Raw genomic sequence first — 15,392 nt, 5'->3', positions numbered from 1 at the left:
ATATATAAACTAAAATTCAAAAAAAGTTAGTCTGGGCAAAAAAACACAGATAGATCTAGAAAGAGTGACAAAGGTAGAGAGATATATATATATATATATATATATATATATATATATATATATATATATATATATATATATATATATATATATATATATATATATATATATATATATATATATATATATATATATATATATATATATAGAGAGAGAGAGAGAGAGAGAGAGAGAGAGAGAGAGAGAGAAAGAGAAAGAGCACAAAAAGAGAGAAAAGCAAAAAAAAAAGTTCAAATATTTACAAATGAAAATTGCAAATTCTCTTTACGTGATATTTATTTTTCCCTTGAAACATTTGAATCTAACTTGCACCTGTAACTTGTACAAGAAGGAAAAAATACTTGTATTATTGGGATCGTCATTTTCAGATCTGTCCAGTCATCTAGCGAGAATTATGGTAGCGCTCAGACTGTTTGTTAGAAAATGTCCTGAACGTGCCTAAAAATATGAATACTTTCTAATTTCGGCACATTTTTCGCCTATATTCAACATTTTTTCAGTCTAAGAAAGATTGCAAAGTTAATTTCAAAACAATATTCGGCTAAATTATATCTATCAATGATTGCAAAATTGACTATCACCTTGAACCCGTCACCTAAAACCCTAGGACGGCAAATGAATGAAATGTTAAAACCATACAAAAAGTACAAACCCTTTAACTTTTAATTGTATGAAGTAGGGTATAAGTGACTTCTGTGTTATATAGTTTATATTGTATCTTAATACTTCTTCAAAAATCTGAAATGCCGTTTAGAAGTCCTTAACTAAAATTGAAATGTTCATTCTTTTTGGTCTAATTTATACATTTCTGCTGATCTAATAATATCTAATATATCTATTACTTATACCTATCTATAATAATCATATATCGTGCTGACCCAATGATGTTGGGTCGACATGTCAACCCAAATGACGTTGGGTCCACATGAAAACCGCGCTACTGGAATAACCATGACCGAAAACCCCATTTAGGGGAATTACAGATGTGTCTTCTTTTTGTTTCTCCTATGTATAATAATCATATATCGTGCTGACCCAATGATGTTGGGTCGACATGGCAACCCAAATGACGTTGGGTCCACATGAAAAACGCGCAACTGGAATAACCATGACCGAAAATCCCATTTAGGGGAATTACAGATGTTTCTTCTTTTTGTTTCTCCTATGTATAATAATCATATATCGTGTTCTAACAATTGGTCAATTGCTAGTAGCTTTTTGTTATTGAAGAAGACGACAGACCCGATTACAGTGGAGAAAATTGGGATGAGGGACATGTCCCCCTTAGGTCTTGAAGAATATCTTTGTTTTTTCTATTTTGATTAAAAAATCTTTAAGAAATGTCCCCTCCTTAGATTTTGAAAAATACTTCTATTTTCTATTCATTAAAAACTGAAAAATATCCCCCCCCCCATCCCTCTTAATTTTTGTGAGTTGGTCCCACTGTACGATTCTAAACAAACAGAGCACCTACTCTGGGTCGGATGCTTTAAGCCTGTTCACCTACCCAAGATCTCGCTCAAAGGATCAATTGAAGGGCGTCTACTACGGAGAAGACCTTGTAAGAAGTGGACCGAAAACTTTGACAGACAGTGTATCATCCAACTATCAAGAACTGTGTCTGAGAGAGCAGCATATCGAGCACTGATTCATGAATATTTGAAAGTAGCAACCCTAAGAAACCCCGTGAGGATGGATCAGACTTGAGTAGTAAATAATAGTAATTTTGCTTAGATGGTAATATTTAGTAATTCTGTATATGTGAGCTAACAGAAAACTGCTGGTGACAATTGGGACTGCAAAAGCAAGCCTTCTTGCTTGGTAATTCAGTATCCAATTGATTAGTAATTCCTGCTTGGTAATTCTGTACCTGTAAGCTAATAGAACACTACCGGTAACAAATGGGACTGCAAAAGCAAGCCTTTTAACAGTCAACTAGCCAAAGAATCTGTGCAACTGTATAAAAAAATAAAACTATAGCGTATTTGCTTTTGTAAGCTACAGAGAAAAATATTTTTCCTCTTTCCAAAACAGAAAACATATTCCTCCCCCCCCCCTCTCCAAGAAAAAAGCCTGGAAATCCTACTTGATCGGCCTACTGTGAGATAAGCAAGGGCATACTTACAAAGATACGTATACAAATCGTCACCTTTAAAGAAATTCTGTGACTGTATGTAATCTATTATAATAAATACTCGCTTGCCTTCAGGCACTGAAAAAACTCATACTCTCATGTTGATATCTAAAAACCTACTCACTGCTGACTGACTCTTATTGTAAATGTACTCCGGAGAAATAGTTACTTCAATTACCCGTTTTATAACAGCATGTGATTGTTCTGAGGTTAGCGATTTGCTGTGAGTTATGGATTCTTACCAATTACACTAAATAAGACAAGAAAAGTAAATTATTTTTTATTTTTAATTCCAGGCCTTCTCATGTAGCGAGCTCAATGAAGCAAAACAAAGAGTAAATAAATTGGGAGATCTTCAGAGCTTGCTTGATAGTACATGGCGTAGCTGCCGTTGGATTATGGACGTTGTTTCCGCCGCTAGAGACAAAAGTTTACCTGCTGGGGTCTCTGTTGATCTCTTACAAAAAGACTTAACATCCAATCTTATGAAGGAAGTTGCAGATGGTAGATCAAGCAGAAGTACTACACGATCTACAAGTAGTGTTAGTTCTGTGTCTAATGACCTAAGGAAACCAGTTACAAAACGAATGCTGAAGATGAAAAGTGACAATCGCTTATGTTCAACCTCAGAAAAAATTAGAAGCAGTGAACTTGCCCCTCAAAAACTAGGTTTAGTTAGGAATTTATCAGAACAGCAAATCGCTTGTCCTGAATGTTCTATACCGTACAGCCTACCCGGTTACGTGTCTAACTGTAGCTTCTGTAAATGCAACAGGAGTCTAAAGCAAGAGACGGAACTAACAAGAGTCATATCTCGCAGTGAAAATCAGCTGAATGCAAATTGTTTAAGCACTAGTGATCAGCCTCGAGATGATTTGTTTTACAATAGTGTCGCACTATCAGATAGTGCATATGGGAATATGCACCCAAGTATGTACCCTAAGTATACCCAGAGATCTGACTTGACGGCTCAAAGTGTGAATTCCCTAAACCTTAGCCAAGACCATGATAATTTATCAGTAAAATCTTCTGATAGTTGTGCAAAATCAAACAGCACGGATAGTCAACAAGGTGAGAATGAGAGAGATGAAGATTGTGTTATTCAAGTTTATGCTGCTTATGATACGGGCCTTGCTAGTGGTACGAGTGTGAAACTACATATCACTCCAAAAACAAGTGCGAGAGAGATAATTGATTTAGTTGTGAAGCAGTTAAATATGGCAGTGGTAATGAAGGGTCGCACTGGACCAGTCTACTCTAATGATCAGCTTCGCAGTTTTTGTCTGGTGGCTGTGGTAGGAGCACGCGAAAGATGTTTTAGAGATGACTTTAGGCCGACAACACTAACCAATCCGTGGAAAAAGGGCAGGTTGTATGTTCGAATGAAAAAGGATTTACTAGCAGCTATTGAACAGAATACTAGAGTGAAGCAAAATGCTATACTTAATCAGTGACATTGAATAGGGAAATATCGTAGCTAAATTTAGAATTTTCGAATTTTTCAAGAAAATTCCAGATAATACAAAAGAAAATCGATTCCATTAATTCCATATTCTTTTACTGTGTAGTGAGTATTTTATAAGAAAATAGAACTATTATCGAACTATTTCCCAAACGCATAAGATGTATGGGCTATTATGGGCAACTATTATCTAACTATTTCCAAAGCCCATAAGGTATATCCCATTATAAGCAACTATTATTGAACTATTTTCATAGCCATAAGGTATATTAGCCTACCTGATTTTTCCTAAAGACAATCATTATAGTATTTTTCCCATATGTAAAAAAGAAGGCCAGAGAAATGCTCCCAATAGTAATTTTAAAACTTTTCAAGGGTATTCACCCCCTCTTTTGAGTGTGTAGAGGCTCTTCGTATTGACAATTTTCATTATTAATATACCCAAACAAAAATGCCCAATTTTTTATTTAATTATTTAGCTGAAAGTAGCACTTTAACTGTTTTTTAATTAAGTGTTAATTACCCTCTCGAACATGACAGATTCCTTCCAAATCTAAAAAAATACTAGCCTTATAAAATTTTTTAAACATATATTATACAATAAAAATCGACTTGTTGGATTTTATTTCAAGCTAATTAAGCTACTAGCTTGAATGTTCATTTGTGGGAGGCAACTAGAATTTGTCATATTATTTAAAAAATACTTTTTAAAAGTATGATTAAAAACCAACGAAAGTTTCTTTCATTTTCATTTTTCCACATCTTTTTGCATATAACACAAGAAAAGTCAGATTTAAACAAATGAAAAATTCTGTTAATAAATGAAATTTTTGTTAAAACTGGGCTAATTGTTTTTGGAAGATTTCTCCCCGAATGCAACAGAGGCCAGAACTGACATTGTGTAGGATGCAACTGCATTTTACCAATAGCTCTCAACAATAATATGATAAGATGATAACCGTGATTTTCACAAAAAAAAAGAACAGTCTTACAAAATAGTATTAAAAACCACCAAAATAAACATTTTTTTTTCTTTTCTTCTTTTAAATATTTGATGACCGAAGACAATTCTGGTTATCAATCTGGACGCGCAGCAGTGGCGGTTCGGCCTATCTTGTATTTGGGGAGAAATCTTGATTAGCCACCCCCCCACGCCTACCCCAAAAAAATTTAGCCAAATAAAAATATAATTTATTTACAAAATTTGTCATTTGTTTAAATCTGACTTTTCTTATCTTATATGGAAAAAGATACGGAAAAATACAAATTTCGGATTCAGTTTGCTTACATTTACTGCCAATTGCGCCCTTTACTTTATTTTAATAAAAATAAATTTTCAAATTGATTATAAATCTTTGGTTATTTATTTGAAATTTTGCGCCCCTAGAATTTTTGCTCCAGGGGCAACAATTATCTAACATTTTTCTGACGGTCATTCACAATTTGGTAATGTGCCATGTGCTTGACATGCTTAGTTTAGAAAATTAGGTCAATAATGATTTTTTTTTGCTGGGCAAATATGCTAATAGCTTGAATGTTTATATGCGAGAAGTATATCCAATCTGTTATGGTAATATGGTAGCCGTAATTCTTAGCTAACATTCGCTTTTTCAACCCATCATTAAAAATCATTTTAAGCCTGATCTTTTATTTGTCTTCTTTCCTTCTTGTAAATCATCGGTAACCAAAGCCAACTCTCAGCGTTAATCTTGAAAGGCCAAAGATATCTTATAGACGGGCCATATGTGGCCTAGCCCGAAAAGTTACACATTGAACAAAAACAAAAAAGGATAATCTTGAAAAATAACGGTAGTAGGAAGAAAAAAAACAGAAAGAACAGTCAAACTAATATTTTGCTCACATACAGCAGGGCGTCCCCAGTATTGAAAATGAATGAATCAAGTCAAAATAGCTTAAAAGACGAAGCAGTCTAAGAAAGAAAAAAAAAATTCAAATCAGCGCACACAACTATTACTCTCTAAGAAACAACATAACAAACACAGAAGTATAACCTAGAAGTTACAATACAGTAGGATATTTCTTTAATAGTAGAAAAGCCACTTTCTCAATACTTTCTTCTTTGGCCTTGTCATGGTAAATCAGCGGCCTCAACCAGGGGATGGGTGGGTGGGGGGGTTGCCCCCAGCTCCCTTCCTCCCAACATGTTCCATGAATTGACGTTCCTGTGGTATGCCAGTTTGGCTTTAGATCTTTCTTTTATATAGACTACCCACTGAAATTTATTTAAGTTTTTTTAACCAAATAAAGCCAATAAACTGAGTTTTCATATGCGAGAGGGAGTACATTTTAAGGGGGGGTCTCGCATATTGTTTAAAATTACATAACAAATTTACCTTTCGTTGGGAACAATTGGGAATTTTAATTTTTTTTTTTTGGGGGGGGGGAGTAGCACCCAGCCATAGTGTCTCCATTTACATCTTATTTGTACTCTGTTTTTTTGTATGTTACTATCTACCAAATTCTGCCACGAGACCCAAGAAACGATTAATTGTGTGAAAAAGTTTTTTTTGTGTTTCCTTAAGTGTTGTTTAAACTCCTAGTGAAAGCATTTGAGGTTTCAACTTATAGCAAGAGGGGTAAACCAGAAACTTATTCTATTTCTTCGTTTAATCGTATACAGAAACTACTTTGGATTTATTTTTTGCATTTAATACTTATGTTGCTAATGTATTTATCTATACATCATAAAAACATTTCAGAAGGTCTCCATATGTAAAAAGACGGTTTTCCAAAGTGAACAAGCCTTCTCATTATGAAAGCTGAAATGATTAAAATTGAGCGCCTTTAAAAAGTCAAAATTTGCTTCAAAAATTGCTAGATTCCCACTTGCGCAATGTGGCATTTAATTCTATAAATCTGGCGCCGTGTTACTTAGGGTCAGAATATCAATTGGCGAGATTCGTAGCCCCTTCTTGAGAGACTAGTTCTGCCCAAAAACAGTATATTCCGTCAAGCTGCTATCGTAATTTATATTCCCCCCAGTTCCCACCAGTCTCTTAGCTGCTACAAAATTTCTCGAAAAAAGATCTCTTTGGCTTCTTGTCTTAAAAAAAGATATTAATTGTAAATTTCACAATGGCATAAACAGAAAGCTTTAGTTGGTTTAAAACGAAATTTTTTGGCTGGAGAAATGAATTTTTATTATTCTGACTTGATATTGAAATGAACTTGCTAGATTTGCTTTATTGGGTGATGGGAATTCCAACTGCAAAAGCCAAATTTGACTTCTCTCAGAACCTAGGGAAACTTTGAAACGCTTGTAAATCCGTGTTCAGTAAATAAGCTTGGACCTATTTCAAGCTCTTAGAAAGCATGCAAAGAGGTGTTAATTCTTCTCCCCCCCCCTGATGTTGAGAAAAGCTTTTTTGTGTTTTCGATAAGAAAAAAATGTGTAAACAGGCAAAAATATCTTTATCTAAATTTGAAAAAATACCTTTTCCGTAGCGTCATATAAAAACTGAAAAAATCCTTTGTCCTCACTCTCTATATTTCTGAGAATTGGCGCGACTGAGAATGCAACGAAAGTAAGATTATGCTTCAGTAGATTATTTTTCAATAAACATTTATTGTTAAATAAGTGTTTCTATTTATAAAAATATATATATATATTTATATATATATATATATATATATATATATATATATATATATATATATATATATATATATATATATATATATATATATATATATATATATATATATATATATTTAAAATTATATATAATTATATATTAATATATGACTAAAAAATTTAAATAATAAATATTTTTATGTATCCGTTAAATGATTATGGTTAAATCATACGTAGAAAACAAAATGCTTTCGCTAGTCTTCAAATTTTATTGTTTTGAACCTGTGATATATGAGATGAGTTGTTTTTTTTTACTTAAATGTTGATCTCATTTATATTTTGATGGATTTTTCAATGAAGAAAAACATCTATGTTTGAAATTAGATTGTTCTATAGTATCAATAAATTTGTATTAAACCATTTCTATTTACAATGTTGATACGTTTTAAGGATGTCACGTGTAAAACCTTTGTTCAATGCCCCAGAAAAAATCATATGAACTTCTTTAGTTTGTGGCTATTTATAGGGAAACCTATACTGCTATCTATACTGCTACTACTAACAAATAACTATAGCACAAGCCACCTAAGGTAAACATAGCTACTCATGCCCCTCCTCCATTCCAATTTATCGACAGTCTCCCTCTTTACGCCCTCCCAAGAAGTTTAAATTTCTTGTATTCTTCCTTAAAATCTCTCACCATATTCCGGGACGACCTGCTTTTCCTTTGCCCTAGATGGTTGGCCAAAAAGGACGATCTTTGTTAATCTTTCATCGGCAGGACACGTTCTGCAGATTTTTTTTGGGGTATTAAATATAAGTTTACTTCTGATTACCCTTAAATTTTCGCACAGGTTTTATGCAACATTTTCACTTAAAAAAGAGGTATGTCACTATCTTGAATCTGAGGAGTGTACTGTTAAAAAAGTTCCCAAGTAACATCTGAATTTCACATGCCAGGTAAGGTGTGAAAAACCCCCTGATATAGCATGAAGAATTATGCCATTATCGCTATCTTTAAGGATTTGCGCATAAGAAACTCAGTTATTTTACAAAAATATGGAATATAGATAAAGGGGGATTCTGAGCCTGCGGTTAAGAATGTTCAACCATGGAGATTACAATGGTGCTCTTGTTATGCTTCTCAGCTTTTGCACTCCAGAAGTAGCACCAACAAATGCCATATGGCTGTGTGGTACTTACCGAAGGAGTTATGAAGATGAATCTAAAAGAGGTAATTGTCTTTAAATAAACCGTGAACGGCTCTTTGCGACCTTGCAGCAGCTTGCTAGTTTTTGTAGAAAAAAATCTTTCCTAACAATCTCTATAATATTAACAATTATAACATAACAAAACACTGGTTCTTAAATGCGGTTGATCATCACAATCAGTGGCGGACTAGAATCGAAAAGCTAAGAGGGCATTTATGTAAGGTGGCCCTACCTATGGCCCTCCTTATAGAAGAAATTTGTTGTTTTTTCGTGTTTAATCACAAGGGGATTTGGAAACTGCGCTCCGCATCATTCGCACTAAAATATGCGCCGCCAGGCAAATTAGTACTACCCGCTAAGAAGTAGGCTTAAAAATAGGAAGAAGATAGATACCGCTAATCATTATTTGTGCCAAATCTCCCTGATGCTCGGTGTTGCTCAGGTTTTCAAACAAAGGGAGAGCGGCATCGCATTCTCAGCTGTAAAAAAAATTCAGCTTTCGTCCTGCATCATGGAAATCTGTGTCAAAGGACATTCACGGTATTTATCCTCTTCAGGAGGATGTTGACGCACCACTGTGCGTTTTTCGACTTTCCATCAGAACACAATTATATATTTTGATCAGATACAAGACAAAATAACTGGGCTAAAAGAGGGAAAAATTACTGCATTGACAAAAGCGATGTTTAAGTCTTCGAGTCTATTTCCACGCCTTTTAAAACATCTTCAAACTGCGCTGAATCAAGCAGCTTCCGCTCACATGACATCAAAATGAATGCTTCTAAGAGAAAATCTGATATTGTAGTTCTTAATCTTGTCTTAATTCAGTTTCCTGAAGGATCTTTCGCAGCCAACTTGAGAAAACGGAAGCGTTAGCGGATATTCATAAGCCTGAAAACTAAAAAGTAAGCTCAGAAGCTCAGATTGAGCCACTATAGCAACCGGTACACGCAAATTATGCAGTTGCTGCACGAACTGCAAGAAATTGAATCTCGCACATCAGTCCCTCCACATTCAGCTCCAAGTTTAAGTTCATCCTCATATTCTGTACCAGGCCTATCCCGGCTATTTTTACGATCCGTGAAATAAATAATATTTTTATGACCTGTAATAATTTCGTCGTAAATTGAGACAAAGCTTTTCAGCTCTGACCTCAGCTCATGAGAAACCTTCGCCATCTCTGCTACGTTTCCAGGGGTCGACTCTGGCAATTCACCTTGACGCAAAAGGCTGAACATGGTGGGCTGCAAGAAATATACGTCAAACAATAAGCTGTTTCTAGTCTGAAAATCTTTCTTTCAGGCTGGGAGTTGTTTGGTCAATTACTAACATGAACAATTTGACTCGAAATCGCTGTTCCAGATCTTCAGGTCCAAAATCTTTTACCGTTTCTCCCGGTACACACCTTTTCTTGGTAACGTAACAAACTGATAGTTCTAAGCAAATTTCAAGTTCCAGTGAAGTGGTGTCTAGACGGTCCTGGATCTTTGACACGAGCTTGGAGGCGTCTTCCTTTACGCTTTCGAACGAAATGCTCCCTAATATCCTATCTTACTTTATCAACCATGTTCCAGGCCATCAAAATGTCCAATCCTTTCGTCTGGGAGATACTTTGAAATAGGGCTAATGACTTCAAATACAACAAGAAACAAGTGAGCGGTTAGGATTCTTTTGTACTCCATTTGCTTACTCAGCATTGAGTTGGCTTCAGATGAAGTTTTCAGTTAAAAAAACTGCTATTTTCCACTGGGGTCAAAACATGCACTGCATCTAAGCACAGGCAATCGTCACTAGAAAAAATCCAAACAAGCGACTTCTCTTTTGCCAAACACCGAGTCTTGCCGATTTTCTGTAGCTTTTTTTCAATTTCAACTGTCCTTCTTTTGTGTCCTCTACTTGTTGTTGCCACAGGCTTATTTTTTGTGTGACTCAGTAAAGAAACACGAAATTCTGTTCATGGTACTGCAGAGATTCTTCACCTTTGTTGTAGTGTAACAATCGACGAAGCAAAGGTTTAGAATGCGATGTGACTGTAGCACCAGATATAAACTGAATCCGGAACGCAGTTTTTAATGTGATAATGAAGTCCATTAAATCTGCACCTCATGCTAGAAGCCCCACCGAACGATTCCCGAGCTATCTTTTCATACATAAATCCATGCTTTTCGATCTTAGTTTGTAGAAGTTCGTTCATACCCTCGCCACTGGATTTTTGGACAGGTACGACAGCCGTTGGAAGAGCTGTCCGTGAATTTCTTCGTCTTTCACAAATCTTAACACGATTGAAGACTGGTCTGAAACCCCAATGTCCTGAGTCGTGTCCATTTGGATGCTCTACCTTTTCTCATCGATTTTGTTTGCTATAGCTCTCTGCATGCGTTTCAAAATGCTCTTTATCACTTTCTGACAGTCGTCTTTGAATAAAAAGTGACGAGTGAATCACAACCCTTAGCTGCGTCTCCACATTTTCAGCTCGTACCATGCTCGATCTCCTTTTTTCACTATACTCTATTGCTTTTTCCAGATGTTCCTTAGGAGGGACGTCATATTTCGAGAGCAAAAGTATGACCTCAAGAAAATTTCTGTGGTTTATTTCCGGCTTTTTAGAGGCTTAAGCCACTCCTGGTCGCCGTGTGTTCTAAAACGTAATCCATGTCTCTCCATCAGCTCAACTACCCCAAAAACGTGATTTAGTACTAGAAGGTTTTGCAAGATCTTTTCTTTATGTTTACTGGCCAAAGAGCTGTTTGTATAACATCCAATGTTTCGGCGGGTTTCAGCTTGAGCGTAGGCCTGAGCCGCAGAAATATGACCTTTCGGCTTTTCATGTGCCTGGATGCCTAAGATTGCCTAAGATTGGTGAACCCAGAAACAAACTGCGACTTTCCGTCAGAAAACGAGATGCATATGCTGCAAAGAATTGACTTTACTGTCATTTCCCTAGTTTTATGAGTATCCCAGGATCGCGAAACGAAACCAGCGGTAAGTTTCTGGTGGTAAATTGAAGCCAAGTCAAAGCTAGACTCTTCTATTTGAGGTGCTGTCGGCTGGAACGGAAGTGACCCGATCAAATTTAATTTCTGAACTTGTGTCAATTCGGCAGTAAAGAGTAGGAAATAGTCACGGTTACTGACAAAGGTGGTTCACCAGCAGCTAGCTTCGCGTCCGAGCCAACCCTTCCAGTTTGGTTTCGACATGGTGTAAATTCCTCCTCTACTGGATCAACTGGTCCGGAAGGCGTTACAGTATTTGACGATGTTGGCTCACCCTCTGTTGAAACTAGATCGATGTTGTGTGCTTCTTCGATGAGGTTCTAAAAAATGAAATATAAACATAAGAACACCAAGTAATACAAGTAGCTAAGGTAGGGCGAAGTTCATACCAAGGTAGGGTGTGACATTTTACTTCTGTAAAATGTCACAGGCATTGAAGCCAGGCCACTGAATTTCGGTTCGAATTCCCTTTTCGACCATCCACCAACAAAAACTAGGTTTTATTAAGATTCAATGATCGAATAGAATGTTTCCACAATTCATATACTGAGATAAATCTGATCCGATCATTGACCTTTGGCTTTAGGAAAACGAAACCTGAAAAAATGGCCGAAGAAAAAAAAATTGCCTTTTTAGCCGTCGTGTGGTCAGGCCTAATCTTCCGAGACTGAAAAAATGCCACAAAAACACAAAAGTTAAACCGAGGCAACAATAACTTAGAATAGACTCAACGGACCATGAATGGGTCGGGCTATGTCTGAGCTGTGTTCGGCCAAATACCTAATTTGATCAATAATCGTGCCAACAGAACTGGTATGACGGACGCAGCCTCACTAACTGACAGACTTTCAAACAGTTGGTGGTAACAAACTGTAATTAAGGAGCGACCCGGCTCAATAGTAACCGAAAATCTAAAAAACGGAATTTGATACCAATAGATATATCAAAAAATTTAGATGTTTATGCTGATTATAAATATACAAGCTTCAATAAGTTTAATCTTACCCATCAAAGGTTAGGAGCCTGAGAAAATTTGCTTGAGTTTATAAAAAAAGGGGGAAACACTCCTTAAAAGTCACAGAATCTTAATGAAAATTGCACTATCAGATTCAGAGTAGCAGAGAACCCTAATGTAGAGGTTTCAAGCTCCTATCTTAAAAAAATGTGCTATTTTATATTTTTTGCCAGAACAAAGATCACGGATGCGTTTTTTTTTTCAGGGGTGATTGTATCGACCCATGGAGCCAACATTCCTGGCGTTATTTAAAAAAAAAACTATCAGATATTAAATAAAATACAAATTTTTTCGACTGAAAGTAAGGAGCAGTATTAAAACTTAAAACGAACAGGAATTATTAAGTATTTGAGGTGGGTTGTCCCTTCCACAACACCTTGCTCTTTACACTAAAGTTTAAATTTTGTCCCAATTATTTAAAACGACTCCTAAACCACAAGCATCCCTTATTAGAACAATAAGTAACTTTTTAAAAGTACCAAAAACTTTAGCGTGAAGAGCGAGGTGTTGAGGAACGGGTAACCCCCCTCAAATACGTAATAATTTCTGTTTGTTTTAAGTTTGCTGCTCCTTACTTTCAGTTGAAAAAACTTGTTTTGTTATTTTTATTGGTATCAAGATCTGCCACTAAATAATCAACAGTGGCACTCACGCGAAAAAATACTTAGAATCCAAGACCAACTTAGAAAAAACTTCGAATCCTAGCCCACAAGTTGAAAAAAAGCGGCAAAAAGTTTGACTAACCTTAGTTCTCGATAGAAATGATAAATGTCTCTGTTTTGGGTATTTTCTACTCTCGGAATGTTCTTTTCTTCGCTTCAATCTCAGTCTTTCCGCACTTCCATTAATTTTTCCATCAATCACATTGTCCATTCAGAGTAGCAGAGAACCCTACTGTAGAGGTTTCAAGCTCCTATCTTAAAAAAAATGTGCAATTCTATATTTTTTGCCAGAACAAAGATCACAGATGTGTTTATTTTTTTTTCCAGGGGTGATCTTATCGACCCATTAGAACTAGGGCGTTGGAGGGGTTCAATATGACAGAAATTAAAAGTTCTAGTGCTCTTTTTCAGTGACCAAAAAATTGGAGAGCAACTAGGCTCCCTCCCATGCCAATTTTTTCCAAATTCCTTCGATCAAAATTCTGAGATAGCCATTTTGTTCAGCATACTTGAAAGGCCTACTGACTATATTTTTAAAGATAATATGAACAGCCCCTGACCCCTGAGGAAAGCCTTTAAAGTTCCCAGGGGGTGAACTTTTCAGGGGAAATTGAATACTGGGGAAATTTTCCAGAATTCCTATATGACATTTCTTTATATATCTTTCTTTCTTTTCACCGATTCAATCTTACACAAGGTGTTAATCGTAATTGTCCGGGAAAAGTTTTCACCAGGATTGAATTGTCCAGAGGATATTTCCGTGGAGAGGGAGATTTTTCCGTAAAGGTGGAGCCAGAATTCCTGGCATTATTTAAAACACCATCAGAAATTAAATAAAAAAAACAAGTTTTTTCGACTGAAAGTAAGGAGCAGCATTAAAATTTAAAACGAACAGAAATTATTAAGTATTTGACGTGGGTTGCCCCTTCCTCAACACCTCGCTCTTTACACTAAACTTTAAATTGTCCCAATTATTTAAAACGACTCCTAAAACACAAGCATCCTTTATTAGAACAATAAGTAACTTTTTTAAAAGTACCGAAAAACTTTAGCGTGAAGAGCGAGGTGTTGAAGAACGGGCAACCCCCCTCAAATACGTAATAATTTCTGTTTGTTTTAAGTTTTAATGTTGCTCCTTACTTTCAGTTGAAAAAACTTGTTTTCTTATTTGATTGGTATCAAGATCTGCCCCTAAGTAATCAACAGTGGCATTCACGCGAAAAATACTTAGAATCCAAGACCAACTTAGAAAAAACTTCGAATCCTAGCCCAAAAGTTGAAAAAAAGCGGCAAAGAGTTTGACTAACCTTAGTTCTCGATAGAAATGATAAATTTCTCTGTTTTGGGTATTTTCTAGTCTCGGAATGTTCTTTTCTTCACTTCGATCTCAGTCTTTCCGTACTTCTATTAACTTTTCCATCAATCACATTGTCCATCTTCTCACAAGTTTAAATTTTATGAACGCGATAGCCGAAATGTTACACTTTTTCTAAGCTAAAAACTTTGTACTTAGGAAAACGAGACAAATTTATGATTTAACACTTTCAAACAAAACACCTTGGCGCTTCAGTATCATAGTAAAGGTAATATACAGTAGTGAAAAGTCCTATACTCTCCATTGAAAAATTTTGACACAGATCTAAAACCACACAAGCTTCATGACCCCGCCTTCGCGAACGCACAATGACAAATGTTTCCTATGGAAAACTATGTAGAAACTGAAACTATGGCTCTGAAGTATATACATCTGCTGACGTATTGCTCTGACGGTCCATCAACTTGGCCTAATTGCACGCTATGAAATGTGTAATGTTTGGAAAAATATTTCGCTATTGTATATTACTTACACTGTGCTCCAGTATATACTGACTCTCTTACTAGGTTGTAACGGAATCAGGCAAACAAAGACACACAAAAATCGAAGCCCTGAGTCAAGGGACAACCTCTGGGTTGTATTTATTAGATTTCAGTCCACGAACGAACCTGTCTGACGAGCAGCCTCCGTCCCTTCTTAGAGTAGGATGCTCGTATCTACGCTAAATCTGCACGCAGGCCTATAATAACCCAGCCAAATAATTGTCAAGCAAAATTTTTTGTTTAACATTATGTCGACTGCAGTTTTGTACTTAAAAAAAAAAAAAACAACAAAAAACGACCAGCCTGAAGCGGCCCAAAATCGACCAGCCAAGGGGGCAATTGCCTCCCTGCCCCCCAGCCTAGTCCACCCTGACCACAATGAATAAATAAATGTTTTTTACTA

General features: G+C 36.0%; 1 protein-coding gene across 2 annotated transcripts in view; it reads left to right on the top strand.

Annotated features, from left to right (window-relative positions):
• Positions 1-4,809, top strand: part of LOC136026159 (ankyrin-repeat and fibronectin type III domain-containing 1-like) — a 254,211-nt gene extending 249,402 nt beyond the window's left edge. For both annotated transcript variants that reach the window (XM_065702463.1, XM_065702464.1), the window contains one exon: positions 2,491-4,809. In XM_065702463.1, the coding sequence (XP_065558535.1) occupies positions 2,491-3,648 (1,158 nt within the window). In that variant the 3' untranslated portion in view covers positions 3,649-4,809. The remainder of the gene's footprint in view (positions 1-2,490) is intronic.
• The last annotated feature ends 10,583 nt before the right edge of the window (positions 4,810-15,392 follow it).

This window comes from Artemia franciscana, chromosome 4 (assembly GCF_032884065.1).
Source record: "Artemia franciscana chromosome 4, ASM3288406v1, whole genome shotgun sequence".
Taxonomy (NCBI): Eukaryota; Metazoa; Arthropoda; class Branchiopoda; order Anostraca; family Artemiidae; genus Artemia; species Artemia franciscana.
The sequence above is the reverse complement of the archived record's forward strand: the minus strand, read 5'-3'. Positions and strand labels throughout refer to the sequence as shown.